Raw genomic sequence first — 22,353 nt, 5'->3', positions numbered from 1 at the left:
CTTCCTTCCCTTTGTGGTTTTTTATTTTATTTATTTATTTATTTATTTATTTATTTATTTTTTTGAGACGGAGTCTCGCTCTGCCGCCCAGGCTGGAGTGCTGTGGCCGGATCTCAGCTCACTGCAAGCTCCGCCTCCCGGGTTCACGCCATTCTCCTGCCTCAGCCTCCTGAGTAGCTGGGACTACAGGCGCCCGCTACCTCGCCCGGCTAATTTTTTTGTATTTTTTAGTAGAGACGGGGTTTCACCGTGTTAGCCAGGATGGTCTCGATCTCCTGACCTCGTGATCCGCCCGTCTCGGCCTCCCAAAGTGCTGGGATTACAGGCTTGAGCCACCGCGCCCGGCCTCCCTTTGTGGTTTTAAGGACCCAAGCCTCAGACTGTAAAGAATGAATGAATTTAAAAGAGTGTTGTGAAACTCCACTCTTTGACCTTTTCCTCCTTTAAGGAGGACCCTAAACCTTCCTGCAAGGCAGATGAACCTTGTAGCTTCAGTGCAAGCGGTCTTCCTGGAAAGCAGGTCTGCTATGTGCGTGAACACGGGTTCTCTTCCTTCTAGCTTTCCTTCCAGAGCAAGCATCAGCCAGATATTTAGAAACCTTTAGGTTCCTAAAAGTTCTTCCTTGAGGCAGTGAAAAGCCAGCTTAGGATTCAGACATTGCTGTGTAAACCCTGGCGAGCTAAGTTAGGAGTTTCTGTGGTTTTCAAATTTAGATCCTTGAAGAAACAGAAGATGTTAAACTTTTATGTTATTATTTAACAAATGTGCATAAGGAGCTTGCAATAGAGCAGAAACAGTTCTAAGGCTCCTGTGACTTTTAACTTAAGAGATATTTTATGTCTTTGCAACTTGCCAACAACAAAAAAAGCTTTTTTTAAACGTGGGAGAGGGTTGAAATAAAGATGCTGCTATTAGGAGTCTGGTCAGGAAACCCCGGGCCGCCGGGGCTCCCCCTCAGGCATTATGCTGATGCTTCCTGCCTGCAGGGCAGTGCTGAGGGAATGGCCTGAAGGTCTGCCACTGGGACAAACAGAAGCCACACAAGGTCATCGGAACCTGTGTAAAGAGGGACAGATTGTCTTCTAATGCAATCGGGTGCTGACTGGAGAAAACATATCCTTTAGCCAGGTGGCCTGGTTGGGGCGTAAAGGTCATGAGTGGTGATCCTTTTGGAGTTCTCCTTAGCGAAGAGCATGTTGGCAAAGTCTCAGTGGCCCCAGATACCCACCCTTCACCAGCACCCAGCGTTCTACCGCTCTGTTGCTGCTCTCAGCTGCCCCTGAGATGGAGTCTGGGTTCTAGATGCTGAAAGGTGAGGGAGCCGAGGGAGAGACCTTCCAAGAGAATAAAGGTGCACTGTCCTTTCTCTCTTAGACACTGGTTCCGCTCAAGGCAGCCCTGGAGAAGCTGCTTCCATTTCCCCTCTGCCCCGATCCTGGCAGGCTTCCCTGTTCCAGGCTCCTGATTCCCTCACCCGCCCCTCCATGCCTCTGTGCCGCTCTTCCTTCAGTGACCCTGGGGGTCATCCCTGCCCTCCTAGTTCCAGCCGCCCACATTGTGTGTGACAGAAGCCCCCTCCCTGGCTGTTGGGCTTTTGGGTAGGGAGTGACCACAGCCCCACCCCAACTGCAGATGACAGTATTGACTGATGTGGATGGTTGTCATCTTTTATGTGATGTGAGAGCAGAAGTATTGTAGACAGCTCTGCCTTTCGAATCCCCCCGCGGGGTTGCACCAGCTTTTGTTGGGCCAGAAACTTAGACAATTTAGGGGGCCTTCTTTAAGAAAATACAAAATTTGCCAGGCGTGGTGGCTCACGCCTGTAACCCTAGCACTTTGGGAGGCTGAGCCGTGTGGATCACCTGAGGTCGGGAGTTTGAGACCAGCCTGGCCAACATGGTGAAACCCGGTCTTAAAAAGCAGTCAAGCATGGTGGCACGCGCTTGTAATCCCTGCTACTAAGGAGGCTGAGGCAGGAGAATCCCTAGAACCTGGGATGTGGAAGATGCAGTGAGCCTAGATTGTGCCACTGCACTCCAGCCTGGGTGATAAGAGTGAAACTCTGTTTCAAAAAAAAAATACAAAATTGCAAATTCAAACTTAGATATAAAAGTTATTTAAGAACCATCACGGCCGGATGCGGTGGCTCAAACCTGTAATCCCAGCACTTTGGGAGGCCGAGACAGGTGGATCACGAGGTCAGGAGATCGAGACCATCCTGGCTAACAACGATGAAACCCTGTCTCTACTAAAAAAATACAAAAAACTAGCCGGGCGAAGTGGCGGGCGCCTGTAGTCCCAGCTACTCGGGAGGCTTAGGCAGGAGAATGGCGTGAACCCGGGAGGCGGAGCTTTCAGTGAGCTGAGATCCGGCCACTGCACTCCAGCCTGGGTGACAGAGCGAGACTCAGTCTCAAAAAAAAAAAAAAAAAACCATCACATCTATAAATTTTTAAGATGCTGAGAAATACTGCAAATATCACAAAATATACAAAAACAACAATTCTTTCATCGCTTCTCATGTTTCTGTAACACTTTTTGCCCTTTTTCTGGCTTCATACCATTTTCATCTTTTGAATGACAATGATTGTGTAATATTTTATATGGGGAGAATAGAAAGATAAATTCAGTGTTTCCTGTTGCTTGGCTGATTGAAATTTATTACTGATAATTTAGAAAATTTAGGCTTCAAACTTGTTATTGGTAACAATTGGCCATATAAAGTTTTAGGATGCCATCAAATTGAAAACCTATGAATTTTTTTATACATTGGTTGTAAGTGAGTCTGTTTTTCTTTTCTTTTCTTTTCTTTTTTTTTTTTGAGGCGGAGTCTTGCTCTGTCGCCCAGACTGGAGTGCAGTGGCGCAATCTCGGCTCACTGCAAGCTCCGCCTCCCGGGTTCACGCCATTCTCCTGCCTCAGCCTCCCAAGTAGCTGGGACTACAGGCGCCCACCACCACGCCTGGCTAGTTTTTTGTATTTTTAGTAGAGACGGGGTTTCACCTGTTAGCCAGGATGGTCTCGATCTCCTGACCTCGTGATCCGCCCATCTCGGCCTCCCAAAGTGCTGGGATTACAGGCTTGAGCCACCACGCCCGGCCCGTGAGTCTGTTTTTCACAGACTTGCTTCTGCCTCTGTGCAGTTGAAATCTGGTTTATTTCTGTGATCCACACATTTTCAGTGCTGGTGCCTGTGTCCTCTGGTCCTGTATGTTTTTGTCACTGTGCCAGGTCGGTCGGCGTGATGGACAGGGGAGTATGTCTGGAAGTCCTTTCTACACTGGATGGCTCTCAGTAACTTACAGAGAAACGTGACTGCAAACCTTATTGAAGCAAAGTTAGTGCATCTACTCAGCTTACCTTTAGCCCACACTGGCTGTATCCACGCCAGTGCCACCTATGCAAAGTCTGATGGAGGGACAGTTCAAGTGGAAAGGCACAAAGTTAGATCTACAGTCAAAACAGCTGACTTTTGCCCATTAGAAAAGGGGTTTGTGTATGGCTTTGTGAACACTTTGTTGGGGTCCCTTGCAGGCAAGTGGGGGCCTTGACGCTTAAGGGTCATTAGCTTCACAGGAAATTCATCTCTGTTTACTTGTAACAAAATCTCAGGACAAAGCAGAAAAAGAAAAACGCAGCACTGCACCTCAGAACCGCAGACTTCCCCTTCTCTAGTTGGCCTTGCACACCCTTGCAGGTTGTGCTTCCCGAGGCCCGGCCTTGCGAAGTGGGCCTACTGTCCCCATGTCCGGCCAGATCTGGTTGCTCTGCTTGGTGTTTGCAAAACACACATTGCATTTTCTTGCCTTTCTTCTGGCCTATGGAGGATGCAAACCATTCCCTGGCTCCAGAGCCCGGCTCCCGAGCCCCTTCCTTCACAGACGGCTTCTCAGGTGGCCTTCCCTGTCTTTCCTGTGCCCCACCTGGTCCTGCTGAGCTGGCAGTCCTCACAACTTGATTTACCCTTGCCTGGTGGTGTGCCCTCCACACAGTGCGTCCTTGGCATGTGAATATTCTTCTGTCTACCTCTGGCTCCTCAGGGCAGAAGGCACATTGGTGGGCTCTGGACCCGTGTCCCCACTTGTCCATCTGGCTTTACCAACACGCTGTTGTTTTGATTGTGATTTTCCTTTTTGCTGGTTGTTCACACCGGGAATTTCATGAGTGAAGTAACACTGAAAGCACATGATGAAGGACAGCAGCACCTGGCCCGTGCTCCCCACCCCTTGTCCTGTGTCCAGAGTCCCTGTTTTCAGTTTTCTGAGAGTTACACCCATTTCTAAGTAATATGCTGCTGTCCTGCTTTCTTGAGTTGTTCACTGTTGACAGAATTATTCCGTGTTGCGCCGTGTAGCTGCCCTGGCCGTGTGGTTCCACGGGTGTCCGTGCTCCGACGGCCATGCAAATGTGACTCATGGTTCAGCCCGGCAGCGTATTCCTTTCTTTCTAATGCAACTTGTATTTTCCTTAAAGTTAAAGAAAATTTTGTTTTGCTTTGCATTTGTCTAGTTTTCTGTGTACCTATTGTGAGCCATCCATCTTCCCAGCAGAATTTCTCAGGATCTCCTTGATGTGGTCACACTCCTTGGGTCGCTGCTGTGGAGCTCCAGCTTTGGCTGTGTTGGAAGCCCAAGAGGGCTCATTAAGGCAAATGGGGTCCCACCGCAGGGTTTCTCATTCACTAGGTCTGGAGTGGGCACCAGAATGCGCATTTCTTTTTTCCTTTTTTTTTTTTTTTGAGGTGGAGTCTTGCTCTGTCGCCCAGGCTGGAGTGCAATGACCGGATCTCAGCTCACTGCAAGCTCTGCCTCCCGGGTTTACGCCATTCTCCTGCCTCAGCCTGTGTAGCTGGGACTACAGGCGCCCGCCACCTCGCCCGGCTAGTTTTTTTTTTTGTATTTTTTTTAGTAGAGACGGGGTTTCACCGTGTTAGCCAAGATGGTCTCGATCTCCTGACCTCGTGATCCGCCCATCTCAGCCTCCCAAAGTGCTGGGATTACAGGCTTGAGCCACCGCCCCCGGCCCAGAATGCGCATTTCTAACATTCCCAGCTGACATTGATGCTGCCAGTCTGGAGTGGCACTATGGGAACTTCCACTGCATGGTATTTTATTATGTGAGTACATCACTATTCATTCAACTGTTTTATTCGTTTGTTATTTATTTTTGTTTGTTTATTTTTTGAGGTGACATCTAGCTCTCTTGCTCAGGCTGGTGTGCAGTGGCATGATCTTGGCTCACCAAAAACCTCTGCCTCCCGGATTCAACCGATTCTCCTGCTGTAGCCTCCTGAATAGCTGGGTCTACAGGCGTGCACCACCACACCTGGCTCATTTTTGTATTTTTGGTAGAGACGGAGTTTCACCATATTGGCCAGGCTGATCTAGAACTCCTGACCTCAAATGATCCACCCGCCTTGGCCTCCCAAAGTGCTGGGGTTACAGGCACGAGCCACTGCGCCCGGCCTCATTCAACTCTTGAGCAAACTGGATAATGTCCAGTTTGGAGTTAATACAGATAATGTTGCTATGAACTTTCTTGCATGTGTCTTTTGATTATGTGTGTATGCATTTCTGTTGGGGATTTATTAATAGTAGGAGTAGAACTGCTGTGTCATTGGGAATGTAAATTCTGCCAAGTAGTTCTTTAAAGAGGATGTACCAAGTTACACTCCACCCAGCAGGGTGTGAGGGTTCCCATTTCCCCACGTCTTCCACAACATGTGGTATGATCTTTTATATTGTAGTCATTCTGATGGGCTTGAGGTGATATTTTATTGTGATTTTAATTTGCATTTCTTAGATAATTAATGAACTTAAATGCACATGTTTATTGGCTTTTTTTTTTTTGAGACAGAGTGTTACTGTGTCACCCAGGCTGTAGTGCAGTGGCATGATGTTAGCTCACTGCAGCCTCTGCCTCCCGGGCTCGAGCAATTCTCCTGTCTCAGCCTCCCGAGTAGCCGGGGTTACAGGCATGTGCCACCATGCCCAGCTAACTTTTGTATTTTTAGTCGAGACGGGGTTTCACCGTGTTGGCCAGGCCGATCTCGAACTCCTGACCTCAGGTGATCACCTGCCTTGGCCTCCCAAAGCGCTGGGATTACAGGCGTGAGCCACTGTGCCCAGCCGTTTACTGGTTTCTTTGATATTATTTGCTTTTAAAATGATAGTAATAAAGCATTGATTATAAATTTATTCATCCACCAAAGAATCATTGAACAACTCAGGAAAGGACTTTAGCCTTTTTACTCTTGAGTGTGAGGGGAGGTTTGGGGCAGAGTCTTGCATGGGGCTTTATAGGACTGTGTATAGGGGACCACCCTGGCTGCTGCATGAGGTCTTGTGAGGGACACTGGGGGACCAGAGTCAGGTATCTGATAGGAAGCCACGTGAGAAATGAGTGTGGATTTCACTGGGGTGCAGCGAAGAAGGTGGTGAAAAAGATTTGCTTTGAAGGCTTAGGTGACTGGGTTTGCCTCTGGGTTGGATGTAGGGTGTGAGAGAAAGAGAGGAGCCAAGGATGACTTCAACGGTTTAGGCCTGAAAAGCTGATTGAATGGATTTGCCACTTCCCGAGATGGCAAAACTGCAGGAGGAACAGGTTTGGAGCTGGGAGTCGAGTGTTCTCTTCTGCGTGGGTTAAGCTCGAATTGCCAGTAGATTTCTTATTTTAGTTTTTTGAGACAGTCTCACTTTATTTCCCTGGCTGGAGTGCAGTGGTGCAATCCCAGCTTCCACCTCCTGGGTTCCAGTGATTCTCCCACGTTAGCCTCCTGAGTAGCTGGGACTACAGGAAGGCATCACCATGCCTGGATAATATGTATTTTTAAGTTTTTTGCAGAGACAGGGTTTCACTAAGTGGAGATGTTGGATTTGCACCCAAGCTGATGGCAGAGATGCAATGCGGAAGTCATGTTCCTAGAGATGGTATTTAGGGCCATGTCCCAGACAGGAGGAGAACAGGCTTGGCCACTGATGGGCTTTGCCATTGGGTGAGCCCGGGTCCAACTCCCGTTTTCCTCCTTGGGAGCCTCACAAATGGCAGTTTGTGGAGGTCATTTCTGAAGTGGTTCATTTCTCCAGAAAAGGCTTCCCTGCTCTTCCTGCCTAGGCTGAGTGCACCCGTCACTGGAGGAAGAGGAGGCAGGAGGCGGAGAGGAGGTGCTGGTGATGGCCTCCAGCCCCTGCCTCGCCTGGTCCATGCCTACAGTGTTTGCTTAGCTCTGCAGGGTGGGGTCAGCCTACGTGAGAAATTCGAAAACTCTCCAACATTTCAAACATCAGCAGAGACAGAATTCCTGTGACAGCAGCTGGCAGGCACAGAGTAGCAGATGTCCCTTTGGTGGGGCGTGGGCCAGCACATGGTCTCCAAGGGTCTGAGGCCCACTGCTCCTGACCCTGTCTGAGAGGTCCCTGTCATTTCCTACCCGTTTTGCTAACAAAAGCTGTCTGAGAAGAAGGGGGAGGGTAGAAGGCACTGCCCCTGCCGCTGGGCAGCCTCATCCCAGCCCTTCGCACTCCACGGTGCCAAGGAGGTCCCACCTGTGCCCCCTTAAGGAGAGGCTGATAGAGGGCTCATCTCCACGGGGAGAGTGAGTCCTGGACTCTGTGGCCCTGAGATAGTCACTTGCTCACCCAAATGAAGCCCTGCCTTTGGGAGATTACTGTCTTTGGAGTGTGGGGCACGAGGGTGGATGAAATCACTCAGCCAGAGGATGGAGAGGCTGCTAGTGAGATACAGGCCCCACCCTCCCCGAGCTTTAGGGATGAAGGAAGGCAGGAGCTCAAAGGCATAGGGAGTTGAGACATGGAGGAGAAGGGAGTTGGGGAGTTCAGGAGTCCAGGCCCCTCCCTCTCTCCCTGCCTCCTCCTGGGCCCAGTGGAGACAGGAGCCTGGAGCCTGGTTTGCATCTTCTCTCTTCTGTGGGAGGTGAGGGAAGGCCCTGGTCTCTAGGCTGAGCCAGTTTCAGGATCCTGTGTCTGCTGTCCCAGCTCTGCCCCCACCTGCTATGAACATGGCAGGAGGCCTTCTGCAGACTGGCGCCCTGCCCCTGGGCTCACCTCTCATGAGAGAGATGGAAGAGGTGCAGACCTGGCCAGGCGCTGGTCACTGCAGTATGCAGGGGGACTGGGAGGTGTCCACTGGGATGTGGACACCTTCCTGGAAGAAGTCACAGCTGAGTGTGTCTTTAGGAAGAAAAGCAGGAGTCAGCTAGGAAAGTTAGGCAATGGACTTGGGGAGGGGAGAGGGAAGACAAGGGGTCGGGGCCAATAGAGAAGATGAAGAGCAGAAGGGGACAAAGAGAACACAGCACTGAGGACCTGCAAGCACAGCGCCTCGGCTGACGTTTGAGGTGGGAGAGAGGAGGTCAGGACTTGGGGGCCCTGTGAGGAGGGCAGAGTTGCAGGTGGGCCTCCTGCTCGAACTTTTGGGGTGTGGCCCTTGGTGTCTGTGAGTTGGGGTGGACTTGATGATGAGTCATACATTGAGGGAGACATAGGAATAAAGGACTTCTGGGTTTCTGGCTCATGCAGTTGGCTGGCTCTCATTGCTTTTGAGAGAAATGTGAGCTGGAGAGGGATTAGGAAGTAATCATGATGGCTACAGCTGTGCGGTCGGCTCTGTTTAGCGATGGTGGACTTGGACTGTGGTGCTGGGATCCCCTTTCCTGTACCTTACATCCGCGGAGACTTGGACAACTTTCTCCATTTCTTTGTGCCTCTGTTTCCTCATCTTAACATGAGGAGAACAATTTTTGCTGTCCTCACAGTTATGGTGTGGAGTCAGTGTACATGTGAACTGCTCAGAACAGCACAGGGCAGAGGAAGCGCTCTGTCAGTGTGAGCTCAGGCCATGGAGTTGGGCAGGGCGTGAGGTGGAGCCCATCTCCAGAAAGCTCAGCTGCTGAAGGCAGGTCCGAGGGCTTGCAAACACCCGCTTTCACGGAATGGTGGGAGGGGGATGAGCCGCAGAATGGTGGGGAGATAGGAGGAGGAAAGCCACGGGAGGAGGCAGGGCCACAGGCCACGGGCCCTGCAACACAGGGAATGCAGCTGGCCTGTGGGTGGCCGGTGGCTGCTGGCATTGGTATGGAAGGTGCCAGTGCCTTGTCAGGGCGGAGGGCGACTAGATATCAAGGTGAGGAGAAATATAGACACAAGACCAAAGGAGGCGTTGAGGATTCGAGAACCTGAGGTGGGCTGGCCTGGGAGCCACATGTGCTTGGACCAGCTCCTCCTCTTCCTCCCAGGGTTGAGGTTGTGCAGAGATTTGTATGCGTCAGCAACTGAACTGCTGACCACATGTGCCACATGACACCACGTGATAGGCATGTTATTACCTGGGTGCCTGATGAACTGGTAGGTTTTATTGATTGTCACATGTATCAGGTTCTTCAGAGAAACAGGACTGGCAGGAGGTGCGTGGGTCCAGTCTACAGGGTGGGCTGGCAGCTGGAGACCCCGGGAGACAGCTAATGTTCCAGTTCAAAGGCCATAGGGCTTCATTCTGTTTGGGCCCTCAGCTGATTGGATAAGGCCTGTGCACAGGAAGGAGGGGGATCTACTTTCCTGATTAAGATGCTGATGCCCTTGCAGAAACACCCAGAACAATTTTTTTTTTTTTTTTTTTGAGATGGAGTCTGGCTCTGTCTCCCAGGATGGAGTGCAGTGGCGTAATCTTGGCTCACTGCAACCTCTACTTCCTGGGCTCAAGCGATTCTCCTACCTCAGCCTCCTGATAGCTGGGATTACAGGCATGCGCCAGCACACCCAGCTAAAAATGTTTGTATTTTTAGTAGAGACGGGGTTTCCCCATGATGCCCAGGCTGGTCTTGAACTCCTGACCTCAGGTGATCTGCCCGCCTCGGCCTTCCAGTGCTGGGATTACAGGCATGAGCTACCACGCCCAGCTCAGAACAGTGTTTCACCAAATATCTGCGCTCCCCATAGCTCAGTCAAGTTGACACATAACATTAACCATCACAACACATTCACTGGTGTTGCAGTAAATCTGGAAGCATAAACGTGGGGCGTGTTGTCAGGCGCACACCTCCAGTGGCCACATCTTCCTGATCTGACAGAGGGAAAGACACATTGCCTATTGAAACCGCACTCTGGCAAGGCTCCAGCGTGCTGCTCTGTGGGTGATGTACAGGGCCTGGGTTCCAGAGCACATGCCAGCTGCCCTGCAGTGACAGGCTTAAAGGTCGGATGGGGACAGGAAAACAAGACCAAGATGGGGTGAGACAGGAAAGATATTTGGACGTCTCCGTGAATATGTGAGTCTAGGATGTCTCTGAAGCTGGAGTTGATGGTGACCTTTCCTTTTAGATTTGAAATTCAGGCTTCAGTGACTTCAGGCCCATATTTTATATGTTATGCATTAACAGAATGCTACTGGAAGGATAGACCTGAGTCACAGGGGTCTGTGAAGTGCATGCTTAGTTAGCGAGTAGCTGAAAAAGATTAATTAAAAACCGGCATACCTAACTTATTGCTGGTGGAGAGTATTTAAAATCTTTCTAAGACTGAGGGAAAACAGCCGTGGTAAAGGGGTTTAGCAGGAACTTACCTGGCAACCCCACATTCTCCCCCGCCCTGTGGATGTGATCCCGGCCAAAGGGCGGGGCGGCTTGAGTCTCACTTACTGATTTTAGAAATACAGTACTTTTCATCACCTTTTCTGTTAGCATAGGACAATTTGTGAATTAAACTTTTCTTAGCCGGGCGCGGTGGCTCAAGCCTGTAATCCCAGCACTTTGGGAGGCCGAGACGGGCGGATCACGAGGTCAGGAGATCGAGACCATCCTGGCTAACACGGTGAAACCCCGTCTCTACTAAAAACTACAAAAAACTAGCCGGGCGACGTGGTGCCGCCTGTAGTCCCAGCTACCCGGGAGGCTGAGACAGGAGAATGGCGTGAACCCGGGAGGCGGAGCATGCAGTGAGCTGAGATCCGGCCACAGCACTCCAGCCTGGGTGACAGAGCAAGACTCCGTCTCAAAAAAAAAAAAAAAAAAACTTTTCTTAACCTAGTATTTTAGCATCCCATTTGCAACTTGTACATTGTATGTACGGTAGGTTCTTATTTTTTGTAAAAATACAAAAATTAGCTTAGAAAGTCATTAGATTTTCTCAGATACATGTTCTCACAACTGATACTGGTGAGTTTCTGTGTCAGTAAATCAGTTTGTGTACCAAGACCTTTTCATACAATACCTCATGTGATTCTTAAAACAACCCAATGTGTTAGATACACTGTTATTACAGAAGAGGGAACGAAGGCCGTGAGAACCCATATGGAATTTGAATTCACAGCTATCTGATTCTAGAGTGTACTTTATCCCTCTCTACTCCCACTGATGTCATGAAACTGCTGAAAACAAGAATTACATCCTAGAAGGGAATTTTGCATATACGTCTTCTTCATGAAGAGCTACAGGACAGGGCTTCTGAGTTTTTTTAGGTTAGCTTAGTGTCATTGTCTGTTGGTGACTGAAGGACGCTACTTCGCGCAGCCCCCATGCGTGCAAGGCCCCTGAGTACATCTGATAGAACCCTTTCTGGTGCATATGGGTGCATGTCGCTGTCATCAGCCCCCTGCCCGGGGTGAGGATAGTTCCTAGAGCTACCGGGATGAAATGCAGAGCTCCCAACCTGGAGGGGTGCACGGTCCATTGGAGGGGACAGGGCAGTGACCAAGGACAGTGGGCTGTGCAGTAGCTGACCCAGGAAGAGGGGCCTCAGCCAGGGCAGTGGGTGGACGGGCAGCCTCCTGGAGGAGCTGTGCTGGAGTAGATGGAGGCTGAGGGCACAGACAGGCAGGAGGTGGCCAGGCATGTCATTGCAGGCACAAGGGACATCGTGTCCAAAGACATGGAGGTGCAGGAGGGAGGACACCTGAGGGGGCTTCAGCCTGGCATGGGGTGTGCCGCCCTGGCTGGGTGTGAAGGGGCCTTGCACACCTGACGCAAGGCAGCCACCTAATTGTGAGGCCAGGTCTAGTGGGAGAGGCTGGCCACAGGGTCACCTGCCCTGCTGCTAGGAGGCACAGGCATGTTCGAGCCCTGTGGCCTTCCCTGTAACACACCCACAAAGAAAGTCATCAGAGAAACTGCGATAATAAATATGAATAAAAACAGAAAACAGTTAATATTTTAAAAGATTATGAAGGCTGGGTGTAGTGGCTCACGTCTTAATCCCAGCACTTTGGGAGGCCGAGGCGGGAGGATCACTTGAGGCCAGGAGTTTGAGACCAGCCTTGGCAATATAGTGAGACCTCACCTCTACAAAATAAAAATAAAAATGATCCAGGTGTGGTGGCGCATGCTTGTACTTGCAGCTACTGGGGAGGCTGAGGCGAGAGGATTGCTTGAGTTCAGGAGGTCAAGACTACAGTGAGCCAAGATTGCGCTACTGCACTCCAGCTGGGGCAACAGAGAGAGACCCTGTCTCAAGAGAATAATAACAACAGAGCATAACACAACACAGCATCCGGCCTCTGAATCCACTCTTCCCTCTGTAACCCATGACTCGGCCCTGTTTTCCTGGCAGACACACCCAGATTGCAGCAGAGATTCTCCAAGCTGCCCCGAGGGCCCTCAGCACCTGCCCCCTCCACACACGCAGCTGTGTATGTTTTGAATGTGGAAAACTGAGTGCATAAATACCAGCGAGCTTAGATAAGGTGACACAAGAGTACATATTAAAAAGTCCTCTAGTTTTTAGTTAACTGTGAGCTCTGTGCAGCAGCCAAGGACTGTATGCATTCACTTAGCAGGTGTTCCGGGAGACCCCCATGAGGCAGCCCCCATACAGGGTGCGCCATGGCCTGTTGGAGGTGGACAGAGACAGAGGGGCAGGGTTCCTTACCCAGCCTGGTTGAGCAGACACATGGGGTGATAAGTGCTGTGGCTGCCAGTTGGTGGCCTGTGTAAGTGCTGTAGTCACAGTCGGGTGAGTGCCCCTCTCTGCCCACAGAAGCTGGAGACTCGTCATGTGGAAGGTGATGTTTGAACTGAGTCATAAAGGAGGAGGACAGTGGGCTGGCTGAGGCCAGCAGTGCGGGTTCCATCAGGAGACTCCAGGGCTAATGATTCCATGTGGCAGGGCCATGGCCTTCTCAGAGCTCAGAGGGGAGGAGAGGGGAGCTGAGAAAGGAGTCGGGAAAGGCCCGCAGCTGCTGGGCTGATCGTTTGGTTTCTTCACAGAGGCCAGTAACAGGAGCAGGGGAAGTCTAGTTAGTAAGAGGTATGGGGTGGGGCAGTCTGCTCCACGAAGTCACCCAGGGACCCAGCTTTGTCCTCCCTTGTTGCTCTGATGTGTTCTCTTCCTGCACGGGCAGCACGACAACTACTTGGTAGCCTGTGGCCAGGGGGAATGGGACATGAGGAAGTGCAAGGCAGTGTCCTTTTGAGGATGTGACTCGGAAGTTGCAGGTCTTGCTTCCAGTCCCATCCTCTGGGGCAGAACTTGGTGCTGAGGCCGCACATATCTGCACGGGAGGCATGGCATGCAGATTGCGAGGCGGCTCTGTGCTTGCTCCAACTTGGGGGTTTTGTTCCAAAAGGAAGAAGGGGAGCCTGGACGTTTGGGGTCCGATGGTCTCTGCTGCAAGGGCAAATCTGGAATCTATTGTATGCTTTATCCGCATAGTGACAGGGCTTTATCCGCATAGTGACAGGGCTTTATCCGCATAGTGACAGGGCGCCACCAAGTGCTCTGCTGCGGAGACGCATGGTCACCGTGAGTGTGTCAGGAAGTGCGCCTGGCTGTGCCGGGAGAGAGGGTCTGGGTGCAGGAAGCAGATCTGGTCTAGCCGCAGGAGGTGGGACTGGTGGATGAAGGCACTGGGTCTTTTCTTTTTTTTTTTTTTTTGAGACGGACTCTCGCTCTGTCGCCCAGGCTGGAGTGCAGTGGCCGGATCTCAGCTCACTGCAAGCTCCGCCTCCCGAGTTTATGCCATTCTCCTGCCTCAGCCTCCTGAGTAGCTGGGACTACAGGCGCCCGCCACCTTGCCCGGCTAGTTTTTTTTTTGTATTTTTTAGTAGAGATGGGGTTTCACCATGTTAGCCAGGATGGTCTCGATCTCCTGACCTCATGATCCGCCCGTCTAGGCCTCCCAAAGTTCTGGGATTACAGGCTGGAGCCACCGCACCCGGCCGGCACTGGGTCTTTTCAACAGGGCAACTAGAAAAACAGCCAGACAGAGGGACCTGGGTGGTCAGCACTCACATAGACACTAGTGTTGCAGTTTGGAAAAATGTTGCAGTCTATTAAAGCAGCCAATGTGTGTTTTATTCATTCTTTCAAAGAACTCTGTGTACCTGCTGTGTGTGTATCTGCGGAATGCCACGGAGCATTCCTGATGCTCGGGGTACAGAAGGGAAGCAGAAAGAACTCTGCCCTGGCGCGCTCCTGCCTGGCAGAGACAGTCAACAACCAAAGTGACAGAAAGGACGGTTTCCGATGGGATATGGTCTCAGATGGGATACGGTTTCAGATGGGATAGGGTAAGTTGTAGAAGGATCAGAAAACAGGAAGTCCCTGGGGCAGAAACAGATTTGGTTAGGATCGGTGAGAAAGCCCCAGAGCGCAGCAGGAAAGCAACTTGGGGCTGACCTGTCAGGTGAGCTGTGAAGGGCTGGCCCTGGGGTTTGGGGTGTGTTCTGTGAGCAGCGGGAAGCCATTGGATCATCTTCTGCAGTAAAGCGATGAGATGTAATTGGTGTCTGAAAATTCCCCTTCCAGCTGCTGCATAGAGGCAGCAAGGGTGGACAGTGGGAATACCATCCACGCTTGCAGGTAGCTTTGCGGCTGCTCCCCATGTGGGGATGCCACAAGTATGAAGTCAAACCACTGTCTTCTCAGGTGGTGGTCCTGGGTGGGGAGGTCCTGGACTCACCGGGGGTACTGGTTCAAAACCCACCCCCTCCTGCCCACCCCGCCTGCGGAGATGGAACATTCTGGTCTCCTAGTGGCCCTCTTCATGTGGGGGTTTGAGAACCTGCTCTAGCTCCATGCTACTCAAGTGAGCACCCCTGCATCGGGGTCACCATAGAGCTTGCCAGAAAAGCAGCTCTCAGACCCCAATCAGACCTGTGCAGCACAGTCTGCCCTTCCTCGAGATCCCAGAGGTACTGCTGCTCCCACCGCGCCCGGCGACCCTGTCTCTTAAAAAAATAAAAAGTTAGCTGGGTGCAGTACCACATGCCTGTAGTCCTAGCTACTGGGGAGGCTGAGGTGGGAGGATCACTTGAGCCGTGGGGTTTGAGGTTGCTGTGAGCTGTGATTGTGACACCACACTTCGGCCTGGGTGACAGAGAGAGACCTGGTCTCTAAAATAAAACAAAACAAACAAAAAGGAGAAGAAAGGCCTGGACTGACCAGAACGGGTCCCTCTGGAGTTGTCCAGGGACTGATTAGCCACTCTTTATCCCTTCCTGTGGGTTTTCCTGGGGTTCTTGGGGCCATCCCAGTCCTTGCTCCTGTGTTTAGCTGTGGTGGGTTTGGACCAGTGTGTTGGCAGCTTGCACAGCTGTGGAGCCTGTGTTGAAGCTCAGCCCTGTGCATCCGTGCATGAACTCGGAGACAGCGGATGCTGCTCCAGCCGCGAGCTGCCGTGAGAGCTGGCCATGGTTCCTGAAACGCAGTTTAGCTCTCCCGGGTCTCTCAGTGGGAACATTTACATTCAGATTCGAGGGCATGTCCCATCTCATGGGATAAAGTGAATTAGGGAAAAGAAGCTTTTACTTGACACTGAAATCTCCTAAATTTGAATTCATGGGATTATACGGGACACAGGTGTGTAACATGATCTTGTTTTGGGCAGTTCTTACAGAGGAAAAGAGTTTCATGCTCTTTTCAAAACCCTGTGTTTTACTCAGAGAGACATTGTTTCACAGGTAGGACAAAATCATTTCAAATCATTTCAAGTAATGGAGAAATAATTATTATTGTAAAGGATAATGGTGGAGCCATGAAGGCTCACTGGAAGCCCGGAGAGCCTAGGCTGTGATATGAGCTCTGAGGTCAGTGATGGCAGAAGTCAGTGACCCACAGAGCCACACCCGCTGCCCCTCCCCGTGGCAGGCTGAATGCAGAGGGGACTCAAACGGGTGGAGAATTCCTTTGCCTGGGAGGAGGATGTTTGCATGTTTAACCCAAATCCTGAACTTTTATTTCAGATCATCAGAAAAGCCCTGACTGAGGAAAAACGTGTCTCAACGAAAACATCAGCCGCAGATCTTGTGACAGAAACGGATCACCTTGTGGAAGATTTAATTATTTCTGAGTTGCGAGAAAGGTTTCCTTCACACAGGTAGGTGTACTCCTCTGGGAACACCCCCAGTAGCCCTGACCACACTCAGAGAACGCAGGGTCCACCGGGGTCGGAGGCTCCGCCATGTGTTAGAGAACGCAGGGTCCACTGGGGTGGGGGGCTCCGCCATGTGTTAGAGAACGCAGGGTCCGCCGGGGTCGGGGGCTCCGCCATGTGTTAGAGAACGCAGGGTCCGCCGGGGTCGGGGGCTCCGCCATGTGTTAGAGAACGCAGGATCCACTGGGGTCGGGGGCTCTGCCATGTGTTAGAGAACGCAGGGTCCGCCGGGGTCGAGGGCTCCGCCATGTGTTGGAGAACGCAGGGTCCGCCGGGGTCGGGGGCTCTGCCATGTGTTGATGTGGCCAGACATGAAGCCCTAAGCCATGCAGCCTAACCTGCAATTTGTCTGTTACTTAGTAAGCAAACTCAACAACCATCATGTCAATGCATCCTCTTATGAATATTGAAGCAGCTCTTTTTGCAGCACATGCTCAGGAAAAGCTCCTTGCACCCCTGTACCAAACCATTTGTTATTTCTGGAAGGACCCACCAGAAATGTGACCCACCCTAAGAAGCCTGGAGTGGTGATGTCCCCTGGTGGCCTGTGGTTGCCCAGCTTCCCGGGCAACTTTCCCAGGAGGATGGGATGCCGAGTGGCACTGGCAGCCACGTGGGGTCCCCGGCCCGCCACCAGTGCTTAGTGATGCACGCCCCTCCCCCAGGCCAGAGGGCACAGCAGGAGTGGCTACCATAGCTGGGCCCCAGAGCTGTCCCCACAGGAGGCTTGTATGAGCACCTCTTAACCTTTTTGGGGTCACCCTTTGAGTATTTGATGTTAGCTATTAATCTTTTGTTCAGAAAAATTAAAATATTTACACAGCATTTTGCATAGCGTTTCAAAGGAGCCATGAACCCCAGATTGAAACATCTTCTTTAAGTCTGGGGGGTTCTGAGGCCCCTTCCTCACCTCTGGAGTTCTGCAGTGTAGATGCTGAAGACCAGTACCTTGGATCCAAGGGATCTTTTTTCTTCGTTATGTAGAATCTCTTAAAGATGTTTAATCCAAAAACTGGAATACCAGTTATAGGATTTCTGGCTGTAGGGTATTACAGCTGTCAGGTTCCAGGTTTATATGGACTTAGGTGGCAGAAATATAGATGGTAATCTCCCTCAGTGTCCATTCAGCACATGGTAGGCTTAAAATACTTTTCTTCACATTTATTTTTATACATTTTTTAAGAGATAGGGTCTTGCTCAGTTGCCCAGGTTGGAGTGCAGTGGTGTGATCATAGCTCACTGCAGCCTTGAACTCCTGGGTTCAGGTGATCCTCCTGCTTCAGCCACCTGAGCAGCTGGGATTACAGGAGCCACTCCACCTGGATCTTTTTTTTTTTTTCTGTGAATGATTATATAAATGAAAGAACAAGCCAGTGTTAAAACACTACCTTCCTTTTTTCCCGTCGTTTCTTTCTAACTTGTTAGGTTATCTCAAGGTTACCAGCTCTCCCTCTGAATTTCTGTCTGCCGGTGGCTCATGTTTGTTTTGTTGACAACCTTTGAGTTTAAGCTTCTCTTACTTCCTATTTCTTTACACTGCTTGAGGTCAGGATCCCTGGCATTAGACGGAGTCTTGCTCTGTCGTCCAGGCTGGAGTGGCGCTATCTTGGCTCACTGAAACCTCCACCTCCTAGGTTCACACTGTTCTCCTGCCTCAGCCTCCTGAGCATCTGGGACTACAGGTGCCCGCCACCATGCCCAGCTAATTTTTTGTATTTTTAGTAGAGACGGGGGTTTCACCTTGTTAGCCAGGATGGTCTGGATCTCCTGGACCTCATGATCTGCCCGCCCTGGCCTCCCAAAGTGCTAGGATTACAGGCGTGAGCCACCGCACCCGGCCCCAGTGTTTGTGATTTTTAAAAAGCCTTTTAAAACCTAATTTTAAGGCCGAGACGGGCGGATCACGAGGTCAGGAGATCGAGACCATCCTGGCTAACACTGTGAAACCCCGTCTCTACTAAAAAAAAATAGAAAAAACTACCCGGGCGAGGTGGCGGGCGCCTGTAGTCCCAGCTACTCAGAGGCTGAGGCAGGAGAATTGCTTGAACCTGGGAGGCGGAGGTTGCAGTGAGCCGAGATCACACCACTGCACTCCAGCCTGTGTGACAGAGCAAGACTCCGTCTTGAAAAATAAATAAATAAACCTAATTTTAATCAAAGGGCAATATCAAAAGAATTTATCGTGGATTCTTTGAGAGGAAACATGCTACAGTAATGAGCTGGCTGTTTCCAGGTCCTTTATTAACCATATTGGCCTGGAGGTATCTGTGGTGATGATCCGTGTGGCCGTGGCAGGGGAGGGCTGGCTCATCTGTGTGGGGTCTGGTAACGGCTTGGAGGAGATGCAGGACCAGGCACAGTGAAGTTATTGGGGCTGTGATGTGTTTCAGTCAGGTCACTTGGGCAAACCGCACTCTGAGATTGCATGCAACCCACTGTTGTGTTAACGTGTGCAGTCGGTTCCATTTGTAAAAGGTAAATTTAGATACTCGCTGTTGTGTACACAAGGTAAAAGTTAATGTATTATGGGGTGAGCACAGGTACCTCCCTCCACCCTTGCAGCCTGAGGGTTGCCAGAGACTGCCAGGCTCCAGAGCTCCTTTGGAAAACCATGACCCAGAGCAGGGGATTATGGGTAGGGTGAGGCAGGCTCACCTGGGAGCGTGCCCGGGGCGGACAGCAGCCTCCATCTCTGAAAAGGCCCCCTGGTAGGGTCCGACCCACACACCTGTCCAGGAATCAGGGATTGAAAGCTGGGGTTCCCAGACTCCAGCCCACAAGCCGGTGGACTCTGGCCGCACCACGGTTAGCCCCAGTCTGTGTCACCTCCCTCTTCCCCAGCTCTGAGGGTGAATGTGCGGACATGGTGCAAGCGGCTGTTTTCTTCTCTGCTTGGTGTGCCTCAAAAATTGAGATCAAAGGAAGTTGTTTTTCAGCATATTTATGTGAAGTGAGTGTTTTAGCCAATGACTAAGATTAAAAAGAAAGTAAATCTTGGGGATTTAATTGTATTTTAGACAATAGAAAAATTGATAAATTTGTATGAGAGAAAATTGTATACATATTATAAAACAGGACATTGTGATTTTTTTCCTGCTTTCAAAGTATGTAAATATATCCCTTAAACAATATATTTAATATGAAGTTGTTTCTCATCCTGCCTTAGGAAAGACTTTTATTCTAAGCTTTTCTCTTTCCTTGATTTTGTCTTTCATGAAATGATATTAAAGATAGACTTAAGATAGACATTTTTTTTTTTTTGAGACGGAGTCTCGCTCTGTCGCCCAGGCTGGAGTGCAGTGGCCGGATCTCAGCTCACTGCAAGCTCCGCCTCCCGGGTTCCCGCCATTCTCCTGCCTCAGCCTCCCAAGTAGCTGGGACTACAGGCGCCGCTACCTCGCCCGGCTAGTTTTTTGTATTTTTAGTAGAGACGGGGTTTCACCGTGTTCGCCAGGAAGGTCTCGATCTCCTGACCTCGTGATTCGTCCGTCTCGGCCTCCCAAAGTGCTGGGATTACAGGCCTGAGCCACCGCGCCCGGCCAGATAGACATTTTTTAAAAAACCTGATACAGGCTCCCCAGTTTTATTATTTTATATCACTCATCCATGAAATCCAAAGGTTTGGTCCTTGACCTGGAAAACAGGTGTAGACCGAATCAAAGAATGGTAAGGTTTAAACTTGCTTCTGGTGGGGTGCAGTGGCTCATGCCCGTAATGCTAGCACTTTGGGAGGCCAAGGTCAGAGGATTGCTTGAGCCCAGGAGTTTGAGACCAGCCTGGGCAACTTGGTGAATCTCCATGCCTACAGAAAAATAATTAGCTGGGCATGCTGGTGCACGCTTATGTTCCCAGCTACTTGGGAGGCTGAGGCGGGAGGCTCGCTTGAGTCCTGGAGGTCGAGCTATGATGCTGCCACTGCAGTCTAGCCTGGGTGACAGAGCAAGACCTTGTCTTAAAAGATAAATGTAGATTAAAATGAACCCTTGCAGACTGTTGGTGAGAATGTAAACTGGTGCAGCCACTGTGAGAAACCCCACTGCACTGCAGCCTGGGCTACAGAGTGAGACCCTGTCTCAAAACAAAAAAATAGGCCGGGCGTGGTGGCTGACGCCTGCAGTCCCTACACTTTGGGAGGCCAAGGCGGGTGAATCACCTGAGGTCAGGCATTTGAGACCAGCCTGGCCAACATGATGAAACCCCATCTCTACTAAAAATACAGAAAATTAACTGGGCGTGGTAGCGTGTGCCTGTAACCCCAGCTACTCAGGAAGCTGAGGCAGGAGAATCGATTGAACCTGGGAGGTGGAGGTTGCAGTGAACTGAGATCCCACCATTCGCTCCAGCCTGGGGAACAAGAGCAAAACTCTGTCTAAAAATAAATAAATAAATACACAAACTTGCTTCTGTCACTGGCCCTAGCAGCTTAGGCAAATCTTATCACTTAGGGCCTCAAACTCCTCACCTGTGAACGAGGGACCTGACCATGGTCATATTTGAGGTCCCGGCATTGAACTCATAACATGACAAAAAGCATATCAGGGCTGGGCGCAGAGACTCGTTCCTGTAATCCCAGCACTTTCAGAGGCCGAGGTGGGTGGGTAGCTTGAGATCAGGAGTTCAAGACCAGCTTGGCCAATATGGTGAAACCCTATCTCTACTAAAAACATGAAAACAAATTAGCTGGGCATGGTGGTGCATGCCTGTAGTCCCAGGTACTTGGGAGGCTTAGGCAGGAGAATCGCTTGAACCTGGGAAGCGGAGGTTGCAGTGAGCCGAGATTGCACTCCTGCTTGGGCATCTCAGTGAGACTCCATCTCACAAATAAAAATAAAAATAAAAATAAAAAAGCAAACTAGCATGCTAAGGCCGAGCTTTTATAGGTTGGGTCTTTGGAGCCTGCTGTTGGCCTTGGCCACGTTAGCTGTCTCCTGCCATGCCCTGTCTTTGTGGGATGCCTGAACCCGTTTTCAGATGATGTTTTTGAGTGAGATACAAGTGTAGCTACTTGGAAAAGATTCAGTAGCATCCCTGAACTATAGTGATAGAAACCCTGTCCTTGTTCCTTCTGCGGAGCAGCCTGTTGGAGCTTCTCTGGGTTGGCCTGGGCCCAGAGATGAGGCCGGCAGCTCAAGGGTCTAGTATTTTTAGCTGTCTTCCCAGCCCTGCTCCAGAGCTGCTATGTAACCTGCTGCCCTGCAGTGCCCGTCACAGAACAGGGTCTGTTGAATGCGTGAGTCAAGCAAAACATCAAACAGAGTCCCTGACATGGGAAAAACTTGCTCCAGCCACCACCAGCTGGACACTGACATCCAGCTGCTTTCCCACTGGGCAGTGGCTTGTGAAGATGGGGACAGAGTATCATAAATCATCTCCTTTGTGGACTGCAGGGATGATCCTGACCTTCTTGTCACAGACTAAACAGACTAAGTAGCCAGAAAAAAAAAAAAAAAAAAAAAAAAGAGGCTTAAAGGCACTTGGCTGTCAACATTATAAGGAGGGTTTGTTCAAACTATTTTTTTTAAAAAAGAAAAGTGGTTCAGTTATGCAGTAGGATATAATATTCTATAATAAACTTGTTACCAAACTTTTGGCCTTAACCCAGTTGCTATTTTCCTCTTGTCTATTGGATAGGGATATGGAATGTTCTTTTTTTCCCTAAGTTTAGTCATGTGCATTGTTTTTTTTCCTATTTATATTTTGGGTTTTTTTTTCTTTTTTTCTTTTTTGAGATGGAATATTGCTCTGTAGCCCAGGCTGGAGTGCAGTGGTGCAATCTCGGCTCACTGTAACCTCCGCCTCCCGGGTTCAAGCGATTCTCCTGTCTCACTCTCCCAAGTATCTGGGATTACAGGCATACACCACTATGTCCGGGTAATTTTCATATTTTTAGTAGAGATGGGGTTTCACCATGTTGGCCAGGCTGGTCTTGAACTCCTGACCTCAAGTGATCCACCCACCTCGGCCTCCCAGAG

General features: G+C 50.4%; 1 protein-coding gene across 1 annotated transcript in view; it reads left to right on the top strand.

The window, feature by feature from the left end:
• IMPA2 (inositol monophosphatase 2) overlaps positions 1 to 22,353 on the top strand; it is a 49,986-nt gene that overhangs the window by 1,660 nt on the left and 25,973 nt on the right. The window contains exon 2 of the mRNA XM_033178363.1: positions 16,191 to 16,324. Coding sequence (XP_033034254.1) covers positions 16,191 to 16,324 — 134 coding nt within the window. The remainder of the gene's footprint in view (positions 1 to 16,190; positions 16,325 to 22,353) is intronic.

This window comes from Trachypithecus francoisi, unplaced genomic scaffold (genome assembly GCF_009764315.1).
Source record: "Trachypithecus francoisi isolate TF-2019V2 unplaced genomic scaffold, Tfra_2.0 Lachesis_group19, whole genome shotgun sequence".
NCBI lineage: Eukaryota > Metazoa > Chordata > Mammalia > Primates > Cercopithecidae > Trachypithecus > Trachypithecus francoisi.
The sequence above is the reverse complement of the archived record's forward strand: the minus strand, read 5'-3'. Positions and strand labels throughout refer to the sequence as shown.